A 24,947-nucleotide genomic window follows, 5' to 3' on the forward strand; every position below is an offset into this window, starting at 1 on the left:
GATCAAAAACAACAATAACATTTTATTTCTATAGAAAATTTTGTCAAACTTTCGTTTCTATAGAAAATTTTCTCAAAATTGTACATCTATTAAAAAGTTTGTTTAAATTTTATTTCTATACAAAATTTTGTCAAATTTTATTTCTATAGAAAATTTTGTCAAAATTTTATTTCTATAGAAAATTATGTCTAAATATTAATTTAATAGAAAATTTTGTCAAAATTGTATTTCTATAGAAAATTTTGTCAAAATCTTATTTCTTAGAAAATTTTGTCAAAATTTTATTTCTTAGAAAATTCTGTCAAAATTTTATTTCTTAGAAAATTCTGTCAAAATTTTATTTCTTAGAAAATTTTGTCAAAAGTTTATTTCTTTCGAAAATTTTGTCAAAATTTTGATTCTATAGAAAATGTTGTCAAAATTTTATGTATAGAAAATTTTGTCAATTTTTTGGAAACTTTTGTCAACAATTTATTCCTATAGAAAATTTTGTCAAAACTTTAATCTAATAGAAAATTTTGTCAAAATTTTATTTCTATAGAAAATTTTGTCAAAATTTTATTTCTATAGAAAATTTTGTGAAAAGTTTATTTCTTTCGAAAATTTTGTCAAAATTTTGATTCTATAGAAAATGTTGTCAAAATTTTATTTGTATAGAAAATTTTGTCAATTTTTTGAGGAAACTGTTGTCAAAATTTTATTCCTATAGAACATTTTGTCAAAACTTTCCCAGCAAAAAAATACTTCAGCAGTAAGAGTTTAGTTGCGCTTTTTGGTATACAATAAAGTAGGCAGTGCATACACACTGCATGAATCGGTGGCAATAACGTTAACGTGTAACAAAACTAGTTTATGATCATTCGTTTACGTTATTGCAACTAATTCATGCAGTATAGATGCATGAAAGTGCTGTTTTCCTTCACGCCAACATGCTATACTCAAGATTATATATCACTTGTGAGCAATATTTCTATTAAAATGAGCAATTATATCAGCGCTATGTAGAGGCTGCTCTAAATCGGGACATCGCCCACAAAAATCAGCGCTGATTCGGTTGTTTTGTAAGCAGTTGGTACTGCCTCTCTCCCTTATAATCATGCTGAAATAGTGCTCCATTTTTTGCTGGGTTACTTCCATAAAAAATTGGTTTAAATTTTATTTATATAGAAATATTTATCAACATTTTATTTCTATAGATAATTTTGTGAATATTTTGTCTATATAAATTTTTTTATTTTCTATTTTTTGTTTTTTCTATAAAAAAGTTTGTCAAAATTTTATTTCTGTAGAAAATTTTGTCAAAATTTTATTGCTATAAGAAAATCTATAGAAAATTTTGTCAAAATTTTATTTCTATTAAAAAAATTTGTTAAAATTTTATTTCTATAGAAAATTTTGTTAAATTTTTTTTCTATAGAAAATGTTGTCAAAGTTTTATTTCTGAAGAAAATTTTGTTAAAATTTTATTTCTATTGAAAATTTTGTCAAAATTTTGATTCTATAGAAAAATTTTTCAAAATATTGATTTTTAAAAAATATTGTTTTGTTTTGTCATTGTTTGTTTTTTTTTTTTCTTTAATCATTGTTATTGCTTTTTTATTTAAACTAAATGTGTAGCTTAACAACAGGGGAAAAGATTTTTTTGGTTGATAGTTTTGCTGCAAGTAGAGGATGCTGATGAGGAATGTGGTAATTCCGAAACGTGCGTCCATCCAACCATCTTGCAGTCTATTGGGCTTTGCCCAAATAAATTTGACAAACATTCTTTTCCTCTGTTGGTTAAACTACACTTGTAGTTTAGTCAATGCATGGTTTTAAGCTGAAATCAAAAAAACAACAACAATGATAAAAGAAAAAAAACCAACAATAACAAAACAAAACGAATGAAAATTTTATTTCTATAGAAAATTTGGTAAAAATTTTAATTCGTTAGAAAATTTTGTCAAAAATTTTTTTTACAGAAAATTTTGTTAAAATATTATTTTCAGAGAAATTTTTTTTAAAATATTATTTTCAGAGAAAGTGTTGTTAAAATATTATTTTCAGAGAAATTTTTTTCAAAAAAATTTTTTTTTCTATAAAGAATTTTAACAATTTTTTTTCTATAAAAATTTTTGCGAATATTTTTTCTACCAAATGGTAAAAAATCTACCAGTTTTGGTAGAATTCTACTTACTGTGGAGATAACACTTTCACTCCACCATAGGATGGGGGTATATTAACTTTGTCATTCCGTTTGTAACACATCGAAATATTGGTCCAAGACCCCATAAAGTATATATCTATATTCTGGGTCGTCCGTCTGTGGAAATCACGCTCATTTCCGAACGAAACAAGCTATCGACTAGAAACTTAGCACAAATGGTTTTTATTGATGTAGGTCGGATAATATTGAAAATGGACCATATCGGACTACGTTTACGTATAGCCCCCATATAAACCGATCCCCAGATTTGACCTCCAGAGCCTCTTGGAGGAGCAAATTTCATCCGATCCTGTTGAAATTTGGTACGTGGTGTTAGTATATGATCTCTAACAACCATGCATCGGTTGGTCCATATCGGTTCATAAATATATATAGCCCCCATATAAACCGATCCTCAGATTTGTCCTCCGAAGCCTCTTAGAGAAGCAAAATACATCCGATCCGGTTGAAATTTGGCACGTGTTGTTAGTATATGATCTATAACAATCATGCAAAAAATTATCCATATCGGTCCATAATTATATAGAGTCCCCATATAGTCCGATCCCCAAATTTGACTTACGGAGCCTATTGGAGAAGCAAAATTCATCCGATCTGGTTGAAATTTGGTACGTGGTGTTAGTATATGGTCTCTAACAACCATGCAAAAAGTGACCCATATCGGTACATAAATATATATATAGCACCCATATAAACCGATCCCCAGATTTGACTTCCGAAGCCTCTTAGAGAAGCAAAATACATCCGATACGGTTGAAAATTGGCACGTGTTGTTAGTATATGATCTCTAACAGTCATGCAAAAAATTATTACCACAACCCAAGTAATTCGATTGTTGATGACAGTCTTTATTAGAAGTTTCTATGCAATCCACGGTGGAGTTCGGCCTGGCCGTATATACTTGTTATATCTTGAGATCTTGCAGTTTTTTTTTTTTTTTTTTGGACCACCACCTTGGCGATTGATAACCACCAGTATTGTAACTCTATAATCAATCTACCAATGTTATGGTGGTCTGAATAGCCCATTATTAAAAGAAAATACACCAGCCTAGCCATGACACTCACCATTCTTACTTCTTTCCATTTGTTTAAAAGAACTATTTTTTTTATAATTTCCATATTTTTATTTATTTCATTATATTTTTTTTTTAATTTTCACATATTTATGTATATATAATTTATTTTTAATTTATAGTTTAATACATCAACATAAATGCTAATAATATTTTTTTGTGAGTTTTCTTTTGGTTTTCTTGGTTTTTGCTTGATTTTGATCTGCAAAGTGTGATTTATGTGTATTTCTGGTATAACCATTTGGGTGAAATTTCCATTAGAGATATCTACTCGTACATTATGTTACTGGGTCACTCATTTACTCATAGTTCTCGGTAAAATAAATATGAGCTATTATAATTTCTTTCGAATCTTCAATTATGAAGGGGTACATTGAGTTGTTTCTAATTTGTTTTTCGTTTTTATACTTAACAAATGTGGATATTTAACAATTTTGTTTTATGTATGTATATCTATGGTATTATATTCCTTTTGTTTTGTTAAATGTTCCAGGTTTTTTTAGAGCGTTATAATTTCCTACATAAATTTTGAAAAATAATGGAGATTTACATCGACTTCATTTGGGTGGTAGCTAAAGAGATTGACTTGCAGCATATTTGATGGTTGTTTTGGTTTTTCTTAATTTCTTAAAATTTGGATTTATAGTACAGTAGTTTTTTTATAGTTTTATTTTTTATATAGATTTTTTTAGGAAATAGATTTTCTCAACATTTTTTTTATCTCAATAACACTTAAGCTTTTAATAAATTTAAATTTTCGTTTTTTTTTTTTTTTTTTGTAACCCAAAAAATTTCAACAGTTGGTTGTTCCATTTTTCACTTTAAAAAATATTGTCATGATTTTTCTTGTATTTACTTTTCACAAAATTTCTTTCTACATTCAAGTGGGAGGAAGAGCGGTTTGAAGATAATAAAAAATAATTTTGTTTCGTTTTGTTTTTTTTTTTTTTATTTTATTCATCTACAAGCATTTTTTTGTATTATTGATTTGCAATGATTGTTTAATGTTAATCAATATACAACAATGGTTTGAATTTAAATTTTCATTTGTGTTTCCTATTGTTAAAGTTTTTTTTTAGAGCGTAGCTAAGTGCTTGGAAATTCTTGTAGTTACCTTTTTTAAATTTTTTGCTATGTGTATTTAATTTTACTTGTATCCCTAAATATTCAAAAGTGTTTAGTTAAAATAAACTATAAAAAGCTGAAAAAATAATCATTGAGAAATTTGATTGGTGTTTACGGGTAAGAGAATTATTTATTGTGAATGGAAGCAGGCTAATCAATAACTCCCCAGATCAGGTGCAGACCCAAGCGATAAATAACATTAAATTAAGTTAAAGTATTAAAAGAATATCATGGAGTGAACCTATTGAACACCTCCTTCTTTTTTCGCAATGAAGTTAAAGCAAATTTCCCAGTCCATATTATTGTGAATTAAATGGGATTTGATCATTGGCATCAAAGATGTTCTTTAAATTTGATCAACATACTAAAATGCTGGTTGCAATAGTATAGTTGTGTCATGAATTTTTGTTTAACATCTCCTTTTTTTACGTAAGGAATTAAGAGGAAATTTCCCGGTACAAGTTATTGTGAATTAAAGTGTTATAATTTTCTTCACAAATATATTATGAACGAAACTGATAAATACTGATAAATACAACTGTATCCAACTGAGCTTACAAAAAGTTCATTTGACCACTATTTCTTTATAAAAAGATACTATTAACTGTTAAATTCCAATTATTGTGATAGAAACGAGAATGGGAACGTTTTAATTAAGTCTTGATAAGAGGAAAACAGAGCATTTTATTGTGAATTAAATGAGATCATTATGACTCAATGACTCAGATTAAATGAGTCATTGTTTAAAATATGTACTTCAAATTTGATCAACATGTCAAAATGTTCGTTGAAATGGTACCCTATCGTTATAACTTGATCCGCAAAGTTATTGTGAATGAAAAGAAATGCATCAATGCATCTACATCCAACTGAATCTTTTTTATTCAGAATCGTGAAAGTTCCTTGATATAGAGTGGGGCTTATAAAATGCTCATTTGACCAATGTTTTCCTATCAAATAATATTACAAACTTGTCAAATTGCAATCATTGTGAATGAAAAACGACTAGTAACGTTTTAGTTAAGACCTGAAAAGTGAAACAAATCTTGGGATTTATTCTAGCTATTAAAGTTTTTTTATGATATTAAAATACGTAAGACAAAACTCATTGTGAATGAAAACATCTTCGACATTTTTGTTGTAACGAATGATAGCAAAAGGTGCACTATTCCTATCAACCTTTCATGTAGTAAGAATGGTGAAAAGTTCATTTAAAAAGTAAGACTTACAAAATGCTCATTCGACCAATGTTTTTCTATCAAATAATACTATAAATTTGCCAAATTGAAATTATATTGTGAATGAAAATTGACTTGTAATGTTTTAGTTAAGACTTGAAAGGTGAAACACACCTTGGGATTTATTCTAGCTATAAAAGTCTTTTTATGATATTAAAATACGTAAGACAAAACTCATTGTGAATGAAAACATCTTCGACTTTTTTGTTGTAACGAATGGTAGCAAAGGGTGCACTATTCCTTGATAAAGTGGGGCTTATAAAATGCTCATTCGACCAATGTTTTCCTATCAAATAATATTACAAACTTGCCAAATTTCAATCATTGTGAATGAAAAACGACTAGTAACGTTTTAGCTAAGATCTGAAAGGTGAAACAAATCTTGGGATTTATTCTAGCTATTAAAGTTTTTTCATGATATTAAAATACGTAAAACAAAACTCATTTGTTGTAACGAATGGTAGCAAAGGGTGCACAATTCCTATCAACCTTTCATGTAGTAAGAATGGCGAAAAGTTCCTTTAAAAAGTGAGACTTACAAAATGCTCATGCGACCATTGTTTTTCTATCAAATAATACTATAAACTAGCCAAAATGAAATTATATTGTGAATGAAAAGAGACTTGTAATGTTTTAGTTAAGATCTGAAAGGTGAGACAAATCTTGGGATTTATTCTCTTTTTCTTTTTATATTAAAATACGTAAAAACTCTCATTGTGAATGAAAAAATCTTCGACTCTTCTAACGAATGGTAGCACACGGTGTTCTTTTCCTTTCCTCCTTACATGTGAATGAGAAAATCTCATTCGAGCCGTTGGTCCATATAAATTAGAGGATTAAGATATTAAACACACCATCGCCGCATTATTGTGCATGATATAATGTCTCTCGTCAGTGTAAAAAAAAATAGAGAATGATATCACACCAAAACCAATCGTTAGTTTTATATACCACTAGAACAAGAAACTGAATGTGAACTCGAAGAAGCTAAAATACACCTCTTCCTCACGAAGACTAAGGCCGTTTTCGGTTCTAATAAAAAAATAGTGGAACACTAAGGCAACACCATTTCTTAGTAACGAAAGCGCCTTAAAGTAATCTAATATATGGGACCGTGTTTTTTGCGCAAGATTATACCAATATACGATAGGGTTAAATACTTCGACGTAACATTGGACATTATAGAAAGAAAACTTGGTGTGCACAGAAAAAAATTTCAGGAAAATTTTTCCAATTAAAATCTTAATTGAGTTTTAAAAAATATTCAATTAAAAATTTAATTGAATCAACAAATTTTTTAATTGAAATAAAAATCAATCACACAAATTAATAGTATCAATTGATTTTTTAATTGTATCAATTAATTTTTTAATTGACTGCCAATTAATTTTTTAATTGATACTATCATTTCTGTGATTGAAGACATTTCAATTAAAAAATTAATTGGATCAATTAATTTCGTGATTGAATCAGAAAAAAAATTTTTTGTGTGTGTCTAAAATTTCGTTGCTGCGAAAAGAAAACTCTTCTTTAGGCGTATGTAAAGATAGTGCGCCTAGAATCAAGGGAACATCTGTCTCGAATAAGAGCCGTATTCTATATATACTTGTTGTATGACTTTGCACAACATTCGAAGAAAATAAATTTACCCTACTGGAGATTATCAACACATGTCCGAACTTATAATACCCTGTTACACAGTGATTTTAAATTCAAATAAACAAAAAAAAAACAATATGGTTATTATCACTATAACATAATTAAAACTTTATTTTGTTGTTGTTGGGTTTAAACATAATCAGTTGTTGTGAGAGTTGAATTTCCACTTCTGATTTTCATCAGCTCTTTGTATTTATATATTATACAACTACTCTATATATTCTTTCATTTTTTTTTATAATTGTAATCATATATATGTATATGCATGTATGTATGTAGTGTAGTGTAGTTTATGGTAATCATCATTATTACCAACATTTGCTTTTGGTTATATTTACAAAATATCGAAAATTAAGAAATCAAAATATAATATGTATATAATAAACAAAAAAAATTGATGTTTAATTATAAATAAAATAAGAATTTAAAGTAATTATATTTTGTTCTAACATTTTTTTTTTCAAATCTAATAGAAAAAATTGGAATGCTTAACACAAGATTTTACAAATAAATACAATACAATGTGGATTCGAATAATTTCTATATTAAAAACAATTCTAAAAACATTTATTTTAACGAAATATAAACAATTTATCAAAAAAAAACATAAATGACACTTTTTTTATTTTGCACGTAAATACAAAAAAAATTATTTGTATAATATCCAATAAAAAAAATTAAATTTAATTAATTATGTATATAAATACAAAAATGTAGATGGACTTGCTGGGATTTTTTCCTCAATTATTATTTTGCAAATATTTGGAATTATTGCAAAGCGGATTTTTTTTTTGTTAAATTATTATGTAAATATATATCCTGAATATTTTTTTGAATTTCTAACGATTGTTTTTTTTTTATTTTTATATTTTTTTAGATTTTTTCATTTCTTTTTTTTAACAGTGGACACATTTTAATTGTATATGCTTGGTGTGTGTATATATTCTCTAGAATACCTTTATATTTATGTTTATTTATAGTGTTTTCATATTTTTTATATTTTCTAATACATAAGCGACGTTTTTGTTTTATTTATGTTTAGTTCATTTTTTTCATATCTATTTCTTTTGTGGGTTTTATTTTAGCTTTTCACTAACTTTACAAAAATAAAATGCTAATATTCTCTTTAGTTTTGAATTTTCCTAAAAAACCCTGAAAATTTACAAGGGCAACTTTATTTCTTAAGCTCATATAGATATGCTTTTACTGAATTATTTAATATATCCTGAAAGTATGTTACATTTGATGAGCATTTTTTATATATGTAACACCGTAACAATTTAAAGCTGAACCCCATCTTCAATATAAATTCAAATTGTCTCCAAAAATTGCTTGGCTTCAACACATACTCAAATATGTTTTAATCTTACGAATTAGTTTTAATTTCAGAAATTGTTTTTTTTTTATAAAATTTCAATGTTGAGGGTAATGTCTTTTTTTAATCGAGAACACGATTATCTCAACAATTTCTCAAATTAGATTCTAAGCAAATTCTTTGAAAAAATTTTTTTGAAAGCTTGTTGAATTTAAGCCTTTCTTCCATGCTTGTGGTTATTGGGTTCTACTGTTATCATTAGGTTCTACTGCCTCCTAAAAGTATGCTGCAAATATTTATGACAGATATTTAAGGCTTCTATTCTATCATTTTCATTGGATCATTTAATCTAAATTAGATTTTAGAAGAAAATTAGAAGTTTGAGAAGAACTTTTGAATTGTTGGCCAAGCTGGTACGGAATATTAAGAATTAAGAGTCAAATGTCTGTTACCATTATGGTAACAGATAAGATTTGTGACACAATACCAGCATGTAATTTAGGACTTTTCAAGGAAAATTCATTTTATTTTATTACAACATAAAATAACTAAAACTTAATTACAAGTTACACACAAAAATATCTAAAGCATTTGTATTATTGAACTTTTTTGTTGTTGTTGTTATTATTATGGTTATCTCTTCTATAGCACATTGAAATTATACAAATGAGAAAATATACAAGATAGTTGTATATTTTTCCATCTGCTTTTTACAAAAACACACATTATTAAATAATTGTGATTATTTCATAAAACATTTACATACAAATTGTTAAAAAAAAACTAATGCTAAAAACTGAGAAAGCTGTTATATACCAAGGCAAGAGAAGAAGAGGTACTGAGAGAGGATCCATTAAAATTATTCGTTGTAGAATATATTGTATTCGTTGGGATATATTTTTTGTATTTGCTTTAAACTATGTCTTGATCTAAATATGAAATCATTTTGAATTCAAATTCCCCTTTAAAGCATTTTCTTCTTTCTTTTTCTTTCTAAACGAAATTTTACAGAAATGAAATCCCCTTAAAACATTTTCTTTAAAAGCAAATAAACCAAAATTATGGCAAGCGATGAGTGGTTATTTTTTATTTTGCTTTAAAAGATTTTTTAGCGTCAAAAAATTTTTGTTTGTATAAGATTTCTTTCGACAGAAAGTAACCTCTTCTTTCAGTGTATCCAAATGGAATTCAAGTGTATAAATATTGCTCATCAAGGGATAGTTAGGAACTTTTCTCATATGATGAAAAAAAACAGAATACAAACGGTGTGTCAAAGAGTATGGTATAAGACACCATTTATGGCGAATTTTTCCAAAGATGGAATGGTCTGAAGTGTTACCATTTTGATGTTTTCGTTCCACCAATTTCAATTGAGTTTCAATTGAGTTAAAAAAAAAAATTCAATTAAATAATGAATTGATTGAACAAATTTTTTAATTGAAACAAAAATCAATCACAAAAATTTTAATTGGATCAATTAATTTTTTAATTAACTTTGGTGATTGATTCTTTCATTTCTGTGATTGAAGATTTCTTCATTGCAGGAAAAAAATATTTTTTTGAGGAATCCGCTTTTCATAGAGTCTAAGATTTAGAAATTTCACCATCATTAAATTTGCTGGAACTTAAATTGTATTCAGTTTTATTTCGAATATGAATTCATACTGAATTCAATTTGCTTTCAAATTGAATTCAATTTGAATTCCGGCATTTAAATCACACGACGCTATTTAGAAGTATTCAAGAATTAATTTTGAATAAAGTATCGAACAACTTCAAATCATCATGCCATCGTAATTTAGAAATTTCACCATCATTAAATTTGCTGGAACTTAAATTGAATTCAGTTTTATTTCGAATATGAATTCATACTGAATTCAATTTGCTTTCCAATTGAATTCAATTTGAATTCCGGCATTTAAATCACACGACGCTATTTAAAAGTATTCAAGAATTAATTTCGAATAAAGTTTCGAACAACTTCAAATCATCATGCCATCGTAATTCATCGTATTAGAAATCATACTGAATCCAACTTGAATTCCAGCAAATGTATATTTGAAGGCGTTTTGAATTTAAGCATTTCTTCAATGCAAAAATGTTTGAAGGGGTATGGAATTTCTTTGTCGGTCAACGATGGGATCTATACATCATAATTTCTATAAATTTGCTGGAACTTAAATTGGATTCAGTTTGATTTCTAATATGAATTCATACTGAATTCCACATTTAAAAGGTGACTATGCATAGAAAAAATATATACAAATTTTTCAATTAAAATTTCAATTGAATTCTAAAAAATATTCAATTAAAAAATTAATTGATTGGAAAAATTTTTTAATTGAAACCAAAATCAATCACAAAAATTTTGATAGGATCAATTAATATTTTAATTGACTCTGATGATTGATTCTTTCAATTCTTTGATTGAAGACATTTCAATTAAAAATAATTGGATTAATAAATTTCGTCATTGCAGACAAAAAACATATTTTTTTGTGTGCATAGAACTTCTTACGATAGCAATTTCATCATAATTTCTACAAAATTGCTGGAATTTAAATTGGTTTCAGTTTGTTTTCTAATATGAATTCATACTGAATTCAATTTGAATTCAAGCATTTATATCACTCGGCGCTATTTAGAAGTATTCAAGAATTAATTTTGAATAAAGTATCGAAAAAAATCAGATCATTATGCCATCGTAATGCATGGCATTAGAAATCAAACTGAATTCATTGTTTTGAATTTAAGCATTGCTAAAATATTTGAAGGCTTATGGATTTATTTTTAGTGTGTCAACGACGACTATTGAGACTATATGGTATATATGAAGTCATTTGAATTCCAGCATTTCATAGTTGAATTTTATCTCAATCGCTACCATAGACTCATGAGTGATATAACAATAGCGAACTGTGATGGAAAATGTAACCAACATGTTGAAAGTATTTTGCATCAATATTGTTAGAAATTCCTTTTTGATATTTTGTGAAACACCAGAAGTAAATAACTTCGTAAAAATTATCTGAAGAAACCCAAAAAATTGGCGTGGTACAACTTCTCAATAGTGATAGTACTTTTCCGATGAGATTAATGATGGTGTTTTCTTTTTTTTTTTTTTTTTGTAAAAAAGCGCACTTTTTTGCATTTTACCCGGAAAATGTACTTTTTAGCTTCTTTTCTAAAAAAAAAAAGAAAACAGGCAAAAATGCGAAAAGGCTTCGAATTCTGTTGTGAAAATAGTGCAACGTGTAGAGACAAATTACGGGCACATTCAGCACTGGCGACAAACGATAGTTTGACGATTGCCATGATTGCTCCTTTGAACTCATTTCTACCCGCTGAAATGCATTTTTTTAGGTCGCTGACAATACTATAAAAATGCGCACTCTGTACAGACAAAATGAAGGCAAAGCACTTTTTCCAGAAAAATGAAAACACCATAAGATATCTTATACGACTGTTTTCGACGTAGTGGGAGTTGTAAAAAGTGCCGTCATATTCAAAAAAAATTTGGCAGGGAATTGTAATATTTTATAAATGGTTAGAATTCAATTCAGTTCGAATTCACATTAGAATTTAACATGAAATTCTCTAAAATATATACTTGGCTATCCCATCTCTGCTCTCTTCTCGTTTTGAAATTACATTTTTTTTCTTTAAAATATTACAAAATTTTATTAAACAATTTTATCAGCCTTGTAGGTAGATAAATGTAAATATATCCCAATAGTTTTCAAATTTTCGTTATTCTGTAATATTATCTCAAAAATAGTTATATGGCCAATTAATTAAATCCCTTGGTATATAAAAGTGTAAAAATCTATACACAATCCTTAATAATTTCTTAAAGTCTGGACATTTTCGAGATATTTGCACTGGAATTTAAATTGGATTTATATTTATTTTTTTTTTTTATAAATCCCAGATAAGCATTTTTTATGTAAATTTGTTGTTTTCATTTCTAATTTAGAGCACAAGCTAAAAAGAATAAAGCCACATTTGGAGAGTTAAGGGAAAACACAATGATATATAGAATATTTAAGATGATCATTGATCATTATCAGTGGTATATATTTTTTGTTTTTGTTTTTAATATAGTAATATATTTTCACGATTTTTTGTTTGTTTGTTTTCACTTAATGTTTTCTTCTTCGTTTGTTTTCATATAGGTATATATAAGTAGTGATTTGTTTGTATGTATATATATATAAATATATAATAATAATAATAATAATAATAATTATAATGTAAACTAATAAATAATAGGTAATTTGTTTTCAATTTAAATTTGTTTAGGGGATGTTTTTGTTTTTCTCTATTATATGGTTTAAATATAAATATATTCATCATCATTTTCATCTAATTTTCTTTTGTTTTTAATATAGTTTTAGTTTTTTTGTAGTATTTTCCAATAATAATAATAATAATATATCGTTTGTTTTTTTGTAGATTTCTTCAACATAATAGTAATAATAATAATAATATTAAATAATTAATATTGTTTTCGTAGTATTTCCCTCTTTTATTTTTATTACATATTTTTTTTTTAATAAATTTTTTTCAATCAGGGTAGGAGTTGGTTTTTTTTCATACCTTTTGTGTAGTAAATTTTTAACAAATATTTTTTTTTGTATAGAATTATAATTAAGGTTCTTAATAATTTTCTTTTATTTTGTTGGTATTTGTTACTGAGTTTATTGTTTTCTTGTTGTTGTTGTTGCTGGTATTTATTTTTATTTATAACGCTCCAAAGGGATCTAGGGGCACACTTTTATTACCTCCATTTGTTTGCATCATCGGCGTTTGATTCGTCTGCATTAAACCCATTGCCGCGTTATTAGTTTGCATCACCATGGGCGCTGCTGTCATCGTCTGTGGTACGCCAGTCAAAGGGGCTTGGCCCATCATAGGTTGTCCCATCACCGGCATCCCCTGCTATGCAAAAATTGAGAGAGAGAGCAAGCAAAAAAAAAAGAACAAAGAAGACCCATAGGTCAGTTACGGTATTAGAATTTCGTTTCTGCTAACAAGCAATATTCTTTTGTTTTATCAAAAGTTTTCCATAAAGGGCAGGGTAGATTTCTTTATTTAAATTCACTGTGAAGGGATACGCAATCACAAAATTAAGAATCATGCATAAATGTAATTTTGTTGTTGTTGTTGTATGTCAAAGAATTCTCAACATATATCTAAAATTTATATATTTTTATATAATTTATATAATTTTTTTTTAATTATAATTCCTTGGTGTGCTAAATTAATTTTGTAAAAACAACTATATGACTGGAAATCCATTGGAATTTTACTAGAATTCGCCTTGTAATTTTATAAATAAAAAAATAATAACAATAATAACACACAAAAAAAATAATTTTTGGATTCAATTACGAAATTAATTGATTCAATTAATTTATAATTGAAATGTCTTCAATTACAGAAATGATAATATAAATCAAAGAAGTCAATTAAAAAATTAATTAATCCAATTATAAAATTTATTATTATAGTATCAATTAAATTTTGTGAATTTTTACGATTGATTGCCTCAATTAAATGTTTAATTGAATATTTTTGAAAATTCAATGAAAATTGTAATTGAAAATATTTTGGTGAAAATTTTTTCTCTGAACACTAAATAATAATTAAAATAAGGAAACTTCTCTTATATTTGGAAAAATTTTATTAAAATCAAATTTTTTCATTAGAGTTAAATTGTCTATAGAAATTTTCTTTCACTTTATTTTGATATACAGAAAAACATTTTTCACATTAAAATTTAAATGAGTTTTAAAAATTTAATTGATTCAACAAATTTTTTTTTAATTGAAACAAAAATCAATCAACAAAATTAGTTGTATCAATTATTTTTTTAATTGGATCAATTAATTGTTTAATTGCCTATGGTGATTGATACTATCACTTCTGTGATTGAAGACATTTCAATTAAAAATCAATTGGAAAATATCACCAACATTTTTCATATTAAAATTTAAATAAGTTTTAAAAATTTAATTGATTCAACAAATTGTTTAATTGAAACAAAAATCAATCAGAAAAATTACTTGTATCTATTATTTGGATCAATTAATTTTTTAATTGACTACGGTGACTGATACTATCACTTCTGTGATTGAAGACATTTCAATTAAAAATCAATTGGATCGATTAATTTCGTGATTGAAGACAAAAAAATATATTTTTTTTTTTTTGTAGGAACATGTCTACTGTAAAGGATAACTGATTCGAAGTTTTGACGAGCTCACAAAGGTATAACTGTCGAAATATATATGTATACCATTAGAGTGACCGCAACTTATATGGGGCAAAAAAAAAAAATGTTGGAATCTTGTTCGCCTTAACCCCACAAAACGAATCCCCTTTCCAGATATTGGGATAGCCAAAATTTGAGCCCGATTAAACGACGTTAACACGTTATTTATGAGACAAACCGAGTTACGCCAGCCTTTAGCTTCGAAAACGCGACCTGGCGCCACTAGGAGCATTCGCCTCAACCCCACAAAACGAATCCCCTTTCCAGATATTTGGATAGCCAAAATTTGAGCCCGATTAAACGACGTTAACACTCATATAAATAAAATTCACATAAACACGTGTTAACGTCGGTTTATCGGGCTCAAATTTTGGCTATCCCAATATCTGGAAAGGGGATTCGTTTTGTGGAGTTAAGGCGAATGCTCCTAGTGGCACCAGGTCGCGTTTTCGAAGCTAAAGGCTTGCGTAACTCGGTTTGACTCAGCGACGAGCGGCACGTGTTAACGTCGTTTAATCGGGCTCAAATTTTGGCAATCCCAATATCTGGAAAGGGGATTCGTTTTGTGGGGTTAAGGCGAACAAGATTCCGACATTTTTTTTGCCCCATATAAGTTGCGGTCACTCTAGTATACCATACCATGATTTATTGACAACTCATTATATTGCTTGCCAGCCATCAAAAGCCTTTGCGTCTGAGTGTGTTAGAAAAAATAGCCTAATTGTGTAATTGCGTTAAATTTAGCTATAAAATAACATCCGGTAATTGTTGTCGAGCTCGAATACCTCAAAGTGAACGAATTTGGCGTTATAATGTGGAACAAGTATATACGGCCGTAAGTTCGGCCATGCCGAATCTTATGTACCCTCCACCATGGATTGCGTAGAAACTTCTACTAAAGACTTTAATCCACAATCGAATTACTTGGCTTGCGGTAAAACTTGCCGATGGCAAGGTATCTTAAAACATCTTAACACCGTCTTCTAAATTGTAAGTTAGACCATACGGGGTTTATATTAAACAAAACAAAAAAGCCGATTAAATACGTATATAATTCAGTTTGACAACATTTTGACAACAAATTTTGACAAGATTTTCTATAGTAATAAAATTTTGACAAAATTTTCTATAGAAATAAAATTTTGGTAGATTATTTTTGGCGATATGGACCAATTTTTGTGTGATTGGCCATCGGCTATATATAACTAAAGACCAATATGGTCCATTTGTTTCATGGCTGTTAGCGGCCATATACTAGTGCTATGTACCAAATTTCAACCGAATGGGATGAATTTTGCTCCTCTAAGGGGCTCCGGAGGTCAAATCTGGGGATCGGTTTATATGGGGGATATATAATTATGGACCGATATGGACCAATTTTTCCATGGTTGTTAGAGATCATATACTAACACCACGTACCAAAATTCAACCGGATCGGATGAATTTTATTTATATGAGGGATATATATAACTATGGACCGATATGGCGCAATTTTTGCATGGTTGTTAGAGATCATATACTAACACCACGTACCAAATTTCAACCGGATCGGATGAATTTTGCTCCTCCAAGAGGTTGTGGAGGTCATATCTGGAGATCGGTCTATATGGGGGCTATATATAATTATAGACCGATATGGACCAATTTTTGCATGGTTGTTAGAGATCATATACTAACACTACGTACTAAATTTCAACCGGATCGGATGAATTTTGCTCCTCCAAGGCGCTCCGGAGGTCATATCTGGGGATCGGTTTATATGGGGGCTATATATAATTATGGACCAATTTTTTCATGGTTGTCAGACCATATAATAACACCACGTACCAAATTTCAACCGGAACTTATGAGCCTCTTGGAGGAGGCTCCGGATGTCAAATCATGGGGTCTGTTTATATGGGGGCTATACGTAAAAGTGGTCCGATATGGCTCATTTGCAATACCATCCGACCTACATCAATATCAACTACTTGTGCCAAGTTCCAAGTCGATGGCTTGATTCGTTCGGAAGTTAGCGTGATTTCAACAGACGGACGCACATGCTTATATCGACTCAGAATTTCACCACGACCCAGAATATATATACTTTATGGGTTCTTAGAGCAATATTTCGATGTGTTACAAACGGAATGACAAAGTTAATATACCCCCCATCCTATGGTGGAGGGTATAAAAAGTGTCATACGATGTTCAAGAACATTTAGTAAAATGTAGTAATTTTAGGAAATTCTGAACTAATTAGTGCAAAAATTTAATGAAGTCAAATTTTATGCTTCATTTGTGCATATTTTTTAAAATTTAAATTAAAAAATATTATGTTAAAGAGAAGAAAGATTCTCATAGTGGAGTGATAAAGTAAAATTGGGTATAGTGGATGGTAAATGCTATAGTACTGCATTTTACTTTTTTCAATACTTTTTCACCGTGGTCAGTACCATAGTACCCCAAGAATGATTTAGTACCTTTTGTGCACACAGTTTTGAACCGATATCAATTTTCATGGTACAATAATTTTCATGGCAAAATATTTTAATTTTTTTGAGAAAGTCTTTAACAAACTTATTTGCTTAAGGTCTTTTTCGGTGTACTGAACCTACATCCCTACAAATTTGGCAAAACAGACTAGTTCATGCGGCAAGAAAATCTTGATTTTGTAAAAGGCAGAGTCAAAAGCAAGATTTTCTTGAATTTCAAGAATATTTTGGGTCGGAAATCCATGGGAATCTATATTACGAAATTATCCATCGGTAATCCTTCACACAAAACTTTTTTCTGATTCAATCACGAAATTAATTGATCCAATTAATTTTTAATTGAAATGTCTTCAATCACAAAAATGGTAGTATCAGTTAAAAAAATTAATTGAAGATTAATTAAAAAATTAATTGATACTATTAATTTTTGTGATTGATTTTTGTTTCATTAAATAAATTTGTTGATTCAATTTAATTTTTAATTGAATATGTTTAAAAACTCAATTAAAAATTTAATTGGAAAATTTTTTGTGAAATTTTTTTCTGTGTTGTAAGCGGATTTAGAACTAAACTAAAATTGAGGAATTGATAAACAAAATTTGATTTTCATTTTTATATTAAAGAAAAGATTGAAATGCACTCTGAAGGGGCTCTTGAAAATGAAATTTTTGTTGGGATACTGATAATATTTTTGAAATAAGAAATTATGGAAAAATCCTTGAAACAAAAGTTCAAATCAGTTGAGTTTTCACAAGAAAAAATTATATCAGGAAAGGTAAAAAATTCCTCGTTTAACTAAATTATTTCCCGGCAAGAGAAAAAAGGGAATTATATATATTCTTTTTTTTTTCAATTTTAAAGTATTAAACCAACAAAAACGTGATTCCGTTAGAAATTTTTGCAGAATGGCAGTCTAATTAGAAATTAATTGGACGAACTCATGGCCGTAGTAGATTTAGTGAAATGTACTTTTTCGCCCAGAAAATACCTTTTTTGCACTTTCTTAAAAATTGTATTTTCCATCCCTGTTCCAAAGATGGTGAACTCCTCTCTAATCATTGAGTACTGCCTAATTCTATGTTTAGCTCAATGTCCTTCAAATGACCTTCTGAAAAACATTTTGAAGCTCGGCTCACCATTGCGCACCACCGTAGCTCTCAATGAAATTATCATTATATTTAAATATATCAATTGAAAAGTTAATTGTTAACATTGATACAATTCAGTTAAATTCTTTTCTTTTAAATTAATTTGTTAATAAAAATATTTGTATAATAAAATTTTCTAAAAGGACTACAAACTATATTGTATGGACTTTGAGGTTTTATTATTCTTATAATTTAGCACACCTTAGAAATATATAACCAATTTGTGTAAGTTCAGTTATCTATAATTAATAATATAATATTAATACTATTATATTCGCAACTACGCATTATTTTAGCTTAAAAAATAATAATAATAAAAACAATACATTAGCTCTACTATAGATTTTTTGTGTAGCTATATTCACGTTATATTGATTATTGTTGTACTTTATTTGAATGTTTGCGATAGAATGTTTAAAAATAAAATGTAAGGTGTTATGAGAGAACCAACAGGAAAGATTTATCCACAAATAAAAAATAACTTTTCGACTTTAAACATGATATTTATTGCACCAATTAATTCTTAATTCCAACTTGTTCAATTACGGAAATGATAGCACCAATTAAAAATGCCAAATAATCCAATTAAAAATTTAATTTTCCATCTTATTCTGAAAGCGAAACAAGCCAAAATGCATGAATATAAACTATAATTTGAAGTGAAAAAATGTCTCATTTGATTTGAAAATGGTTTCGTATGAGTTGCAAAAAAGTGGTCATATTTACTTGAAAAGGTCTCATTTGAAGCGAAACATTGTACAATATAGTGATCGGATAAGGATCATCCCCTAAGCCATAATAACTATGACTATCTGTCCGTTTGTCCATTAATTGGCTAAGAATTCTTTTTCGAATTCAATCACGAAATTAATGGATCCAAATAAATTTTGGAAAATGATATTATTAATCAAAGAATTAATTAGGAATCGAAATATAAAATTTGTCGACACCTTCAATTGAGTTTAATCCAAAATTCATTTAATTTTTTTATTGATGTAATCAATTTTCTTTTGAATTCCACTTCCACTTTCAAGTGTATTTATGCCCTCCACCATAGGATGGGGAGTATATTAACTTTGTCATTCCGTTTGTAACACATCGAAATATTGCTCTAAGACCCCATAAAGTATATATATTCTGGGTCGTTGTGAAATTCTAAGTCGATATAAGCATGTCCGTCCGTCCGTTTGTTGAAATCACGCTAACTTCCGAACGAAACAAGCCGGAGCCTCATGGATGAGCAAAATTCATCCGATCCGGTTAAAATTTGGTACATGGTCTTAGTATATGGTCTCTAACAACCATGCAGGAATTGGTCCATATCGGTCCATAATTATATATAGTCCCAATATAAACCGATCCCCCGATTTGCCTTGCGGAGCCTCTTGGAGGTGCAACCTTCATCCGATCCGCTTGAAATTTGGTACGTGGTGTTAGTACATGGTCTCTAACAACCACGCAGGAATTGGTCCATATCGGTCCATAATTATATGTAGCCCCCATATAACCGATCCCAAGATTTGACCTCCGGAGCACCTTGGAAGAGCAAAATTCAACCGATCCGGTTGGAATTTGGTACGTGGCGTTAGTATATGGTCTCTAACAACCATGCAAAAAATTGGTCCATACCGGTCTTAATTATATATAACCCCCATTCAAACCGATCCCCAGATTTGACCTCTGGAGCTCTTGGAGGAGCAAAATTCATCCAATCCGGTTGAAATTTGGTACGTGGTGAAATTTGTGTACATTGCGCTAGTATATGACCGCTAACAACCATGCCAAAATTGGTCTATATCGGTCTATAGTTATATATAGCCGATCCCCAAAAATAATCTACCAAAATTTTATATCTATAGAAAATTTTGTCAAAATTTTATTACTATAGAAAATTTTGTCAAAATTTTATTAATATAAAAAATGTTGTCAAGATTTTATTTCTATAGAAAATTTTGTCAAAATTTTATTTCTATAGAAAATTTTGTAAAAATTTTATTTCTGTAGAAAAGTTTGTCAAAATGTTAATTTCTATGGAAAAATTCGTCAATATTTTATTTTTTAGAAAATGTTGTCAAAATTTTATATCTATAGAAAATTTTGTCCACATTTTATTTCTATAGAAAATTTTGTCAAAATTTTATTTCAATAGAAAATATTGTCAAAAATTTATTTCTATTGAAAATGTTGTCAAAATTTTATTTTTATAGAAAATTATGCCAAATTTTTATTTCTATAGAAAATTATGCCAAATTTTTATTTCTATAGAAAATTTTGTCAAAATTTTATTCCTATAGAAAATTTTGTCAAGATTTTATTTCTATAGAAAATTTTGTCAAAATTTTATTTCTATAGAAAATTTTGTCAAAATTTTATTTCTATAGAAAATTTTGTCAAAATTTTATTCCTATGGAAAATTTTGTCAACATTTTATTTCAATAGTCCATAATTATATGTAGCCCCTTGGAAGAGCAAAATTCAACCGATCCGGTTGGAATTTGGTACGTGGCGTTAGTATATGGTCTCTAACAACCATGCAAAAAATTGGTCCATACCGGTCTTAATTATATATAACCCCCATTTAAACCGATCCCCAGATTTGACCTCTGGAGCTCTTGGAGGAGTAAAATTCATCCATTCCGGTTGAAATTTGGTACGTGGTGAAATTTGGTACATTGCGCTAGTATATGACCGCTAACAACCATGCCAAAATTGGTCTATATCGGTCTATAGTTATATATAGCCGATCCCCAAAAATAATCTACCAACATTTTATATCTATAGAAAATTTTGTCAAAATTTTATTTCTATAAAAAATTTTGTCAAAATTTTATTTCTATAAAAAATTTTGTCAAAATTTTATTTCTATAGGAAATTTTGTCAAAATTTTATTTCTATAGAAAATTTTGTCAAAATTTTATTTCTATAAAAAATTTTGTCAAAATTTTATTTCTATAGAAAATTTTGTCAAAATTTTATTTCTATAGAAAATTTTGTCAAAATTTTATTTCTATAGAAAATTTTGTCAAAATTTTATTTCTATAGAAAATTTTGTCCAAATTTTATTTCTATAGAAAATTTTGTCAAAATTTTATTTCTATAGAAAATTTTGTCAAAATTTTATTTCTATAGGAAATTTTGTCAAAATTTTATTGCTAAAGAAAATTTTGTCAAAATTTTATTTCTATAGAAAATTTTGTCAAACTGCGTTATATACGTATTTAATCGGCCTTTTTTTTGTTTAATATATACCCCGTATGGACTACTAACTTACAATTGCGAAGACGGTGTTAAGAAGTTTTAAAATACCTTGACATCGGCAAGTGTTACCGCTACCCAGGTAATTCGATTGTGAATGACCGTCTTTAGTACAAATTTCTATACAATTCATGGTGGAGGGTACATAAGATTCGGCCTGGCCGAACTTTTTCTTTTTAATTTATTTGTTTAAATAAATAATTATTTCGACACTTTTAATTAATTTTTACTTGGTTCATTAACACATTTAATTTATTTTGTATCCAAAACTCTACTAATTTTGATGTAATCAATTATTTATTGAACTTCACTTCCACTTTTAATTAATGATTCCAAAACTTTCAATTAATTTGTTAACTGTTTCTATTAAAACTTTAATTGATGTTGATTGCAAAAATTAATTAAGATTTTAATTGAATCCATCAAAATTTTAATTGATGTCGAATGGAAAACTCAGTTTTTTAATTAATTCAATTAATTATTCAGTTAAACTTTTGAATTAAATCACTTAAGAAATTAATTGAGTTTTTCAATTGATATCGATTAATTTTTTTAATTAAATTGTTAAATGGAACAATTAATTGTTTAATTATAACTAATATTGTGTTCTTAGTTTGATTTAAAAAAATGGTATCGAAACAAAAATCAATTACACAAATTAATAGTATCAATTAATATTTTTATTGGATCAATTAATTTTTTAATTGAATATTCAATTAAAAGTTTAATTGATTCAACAAATTTTTTAATTGAAACAAAAATCAATTACACAAATTAATAGTATCAATTAATTTTTTAATTGACTGTCAGTTAATTTTTAAACAGAGTGTCAATTAATTTTTTAATTGATACTATCAGTTCTGTGATTGAAGACACTTCAATTAAAAAATTAATTGGATCAATTAATTTCGTGATTGAATCAGCAAACGTTTTTTTTTTTTGGTTATACAAGATTGCATATCATTTAGCAATTTCTTATATTTTTTGATTATAATTATTGTTTGATATTTCTTTGGATTTAAATAAAAATTTAATGAACCAATGAATATAAGACTAATTACTAATGAATAGGAACTCTTTTTTTATTGGCAAAATTTTCAATCATATTGTTAATAGGAAAATAAATTTTTATCTAATTAAAATTAATATTTTAATTAACAACGTTTGCTTTTTTAATTTGTTTAAAAAAATAAATGTGTCAATTAATTTTTGTTTAATTCGTTTTAATTGAAAAGACTTTGGTAATACGTTTTTCCATGCAGTATATCAAAATTGGTCTCCTCTTCGACTTGAGGTCTTTCTTATTTGTTTAATATTTCGGAATTTCCTCTTGGTTCATATCATTGCAACTACAAATATTAATGAACTTAAAATTTAGTCTACAAAAACAATTTCTTTTACTCATGACATTGCTAATAAATAAATATATAAATTATAGATTAAAATATTTCAAAGACAGGAATTGTTATAAGAGTAGCAGTTAGATCAATAGCGGACTAGGGATAGAGGAAAGGGAAATTTTATTGAAACGCGTTTATTTAAAAAAAAAAATACGTGTTTTTTCACTTTGTTAATTACTTGTTAAATTCAAAGGTGAGAGATAAATAGTACAGTAGAAGTTATTTGGTTATTGTTTTTATTAGTAAGTGATTATGATGAACTTAAATACATTAAATTAATAAAAAAAGAACAAAAAATGCAATAAAATTAATTACCAAGGAAAAAATTACCAAGGAAAAAAAATGTTTAATAAAAAACAATATTTTTATAACAAATAAAAATATTAATAAAAAATATTTAAACAAAACTATAAAATTGTTCAACATAAAAAACTCTCTATATAAAATAAAAAAACCTATGTAAACTAAATAAAATAAATTAAATCTTACCTGCATATAATTTGGTATTACAGGATAATTAGCATGTATATACGGATGGTTAATTGTGATTGGCGCAGGACTTACGGTCATGCCATGTGCCTAATACAATTATTATAAAATCAATATAATTTTTTGTTTTATTTTATAAGGACATGTAGTTATCATAATCATAATAATTTAGAGTATTTTTATTACAATTCGTATGTGTGTGTGTTTTGTAATGTAAAAAAATCGAGGGCAGTTATTTTTTTATTATAAAAAACAAACATATAAAATTTGTTAATTGTACATATTTAATACAAAAAAATATATATCGTCGTAGTTTTTTTTTATTTATTAGGGTGGCAGTTATAGGATTAATAATTTAATTAATTTCACATATTTCAATTTGAATTTGTTACAACAACACAATAACGCCGTAACGCATTGTTACGCCGTATTAGCATATAACGTTGGAAAATGTTGTTGATGATTACAATGACGAGATGTTCAAGAGGGAGTTGGTTTATTTATTTTTTTATAGGTGAGCGGGTTGTTGTTGGTTGCAGTGGTGATTTTTTGATGGTTAAAGGGGTAGGGTGGGCGCACAAAGGAGAGATACATTTATAAAACCATGTAGCAAAACCAAAACATAAACGGAAACGGAAACATAAAAAGAAAATGTAAAACAAAAAAAAAACGGGGAAAACAAAAAATATGTTAGTTTAAAAACAAAATGAAATTTTTGTATATATATATAAAAATATTTGAAAAAAAAAGAAACAAGAATAAACATAAATTTATTAAATATTATTAGCCTTTTCTTATACACATTTATATATATATTAATATTCTATAATAAATAAATATACTAAATAGTGTTTGAGAAAATTAGGACAAAACCGGTGCTTTATTCCCTTGAAAGATTTTCATTATTACTAAGGTGGTAAGATGGTTTCCCAAAAACAAAATTAAAAAATTCTTAAAGTTCAATTGCAAATGATTTGAAAAAAAATTCCCGAAAAACATTTCAACAAAATTTTCTTTTCTTCTTGGCAAACATTTGAAATTTGTGCCATCAAAAAAAAACAAGAATGAGATCGAGGAATTTTAAGAAATCCAAAAGTTTTATAGATATTTGTTAAATTAATATGAAGTAACTTAACACATTGATTAAATGCAATTGTTTAAATTTTTTTAAAATAGGATTATTTTTAAATTGACTGGTACTTATTGTTAATAAAAGTTCTCAATTTAAGTTAACTTTTGCATTTATTTTGTTTAATTTACAAAATTTTATATTTTAATTATTTATT

At 27.3% G+C, this 24,947-nt stretch overlaps 1 protein-coding gene across 25 annotated transcripts in view; it reads right to left on the reverse strand.

The window, feature by feature from the left end:
• Positions 1–7,384: 7,384 nt before the first annotated feature.
• The window catches only part of lap (phosphatidylinositol-binding clathrin assembly protein lap), a 93,035-nt gene continuing 75,472 nt past the window's right edge, over positions 7,385–24,947 (reverse strand). For 17 of the 25 annotated variants that reach the window (XM_075290034.1, XM_075290038.1, XM_075290036.1 and 14 more), the window contains 2 exons: positions 23,662–23,751; positions 7,385–13,559 (listed from right to left, as the gene is read on the reverse strand). In XM_075290034.1, the coding sequence (XP_075146149.1) occupies positions 13,362–13,559; positions 23,662–23,751 (288 nt within the window). In that variant the 3' untranslated portion in view covers positions 7,385–13,361. The remainder of the gene's footprint in view (positions 13,560–23,661; positions 23,752–24,947) is intronic. The other 8 variants (XM_075290042.1, XM_075290045.1, XM_075290049.1 and 5 more) reach the window with 3 other exon arrangements.

This window comes from Haematobia irritans, chromosome 1, assembly GCF_050003625.1.
Source record: "Haematobia irritans isolate KBUSLIRL chromosome 1, ASM5000362v1, whole genome shotgun sequence".
NCBI classification, from domain to species: Eukaryota; Metazoa; Arthropoda; class Insecta; order Diptera; family Muscidae; genus Haematobia; species Haematobia irritans.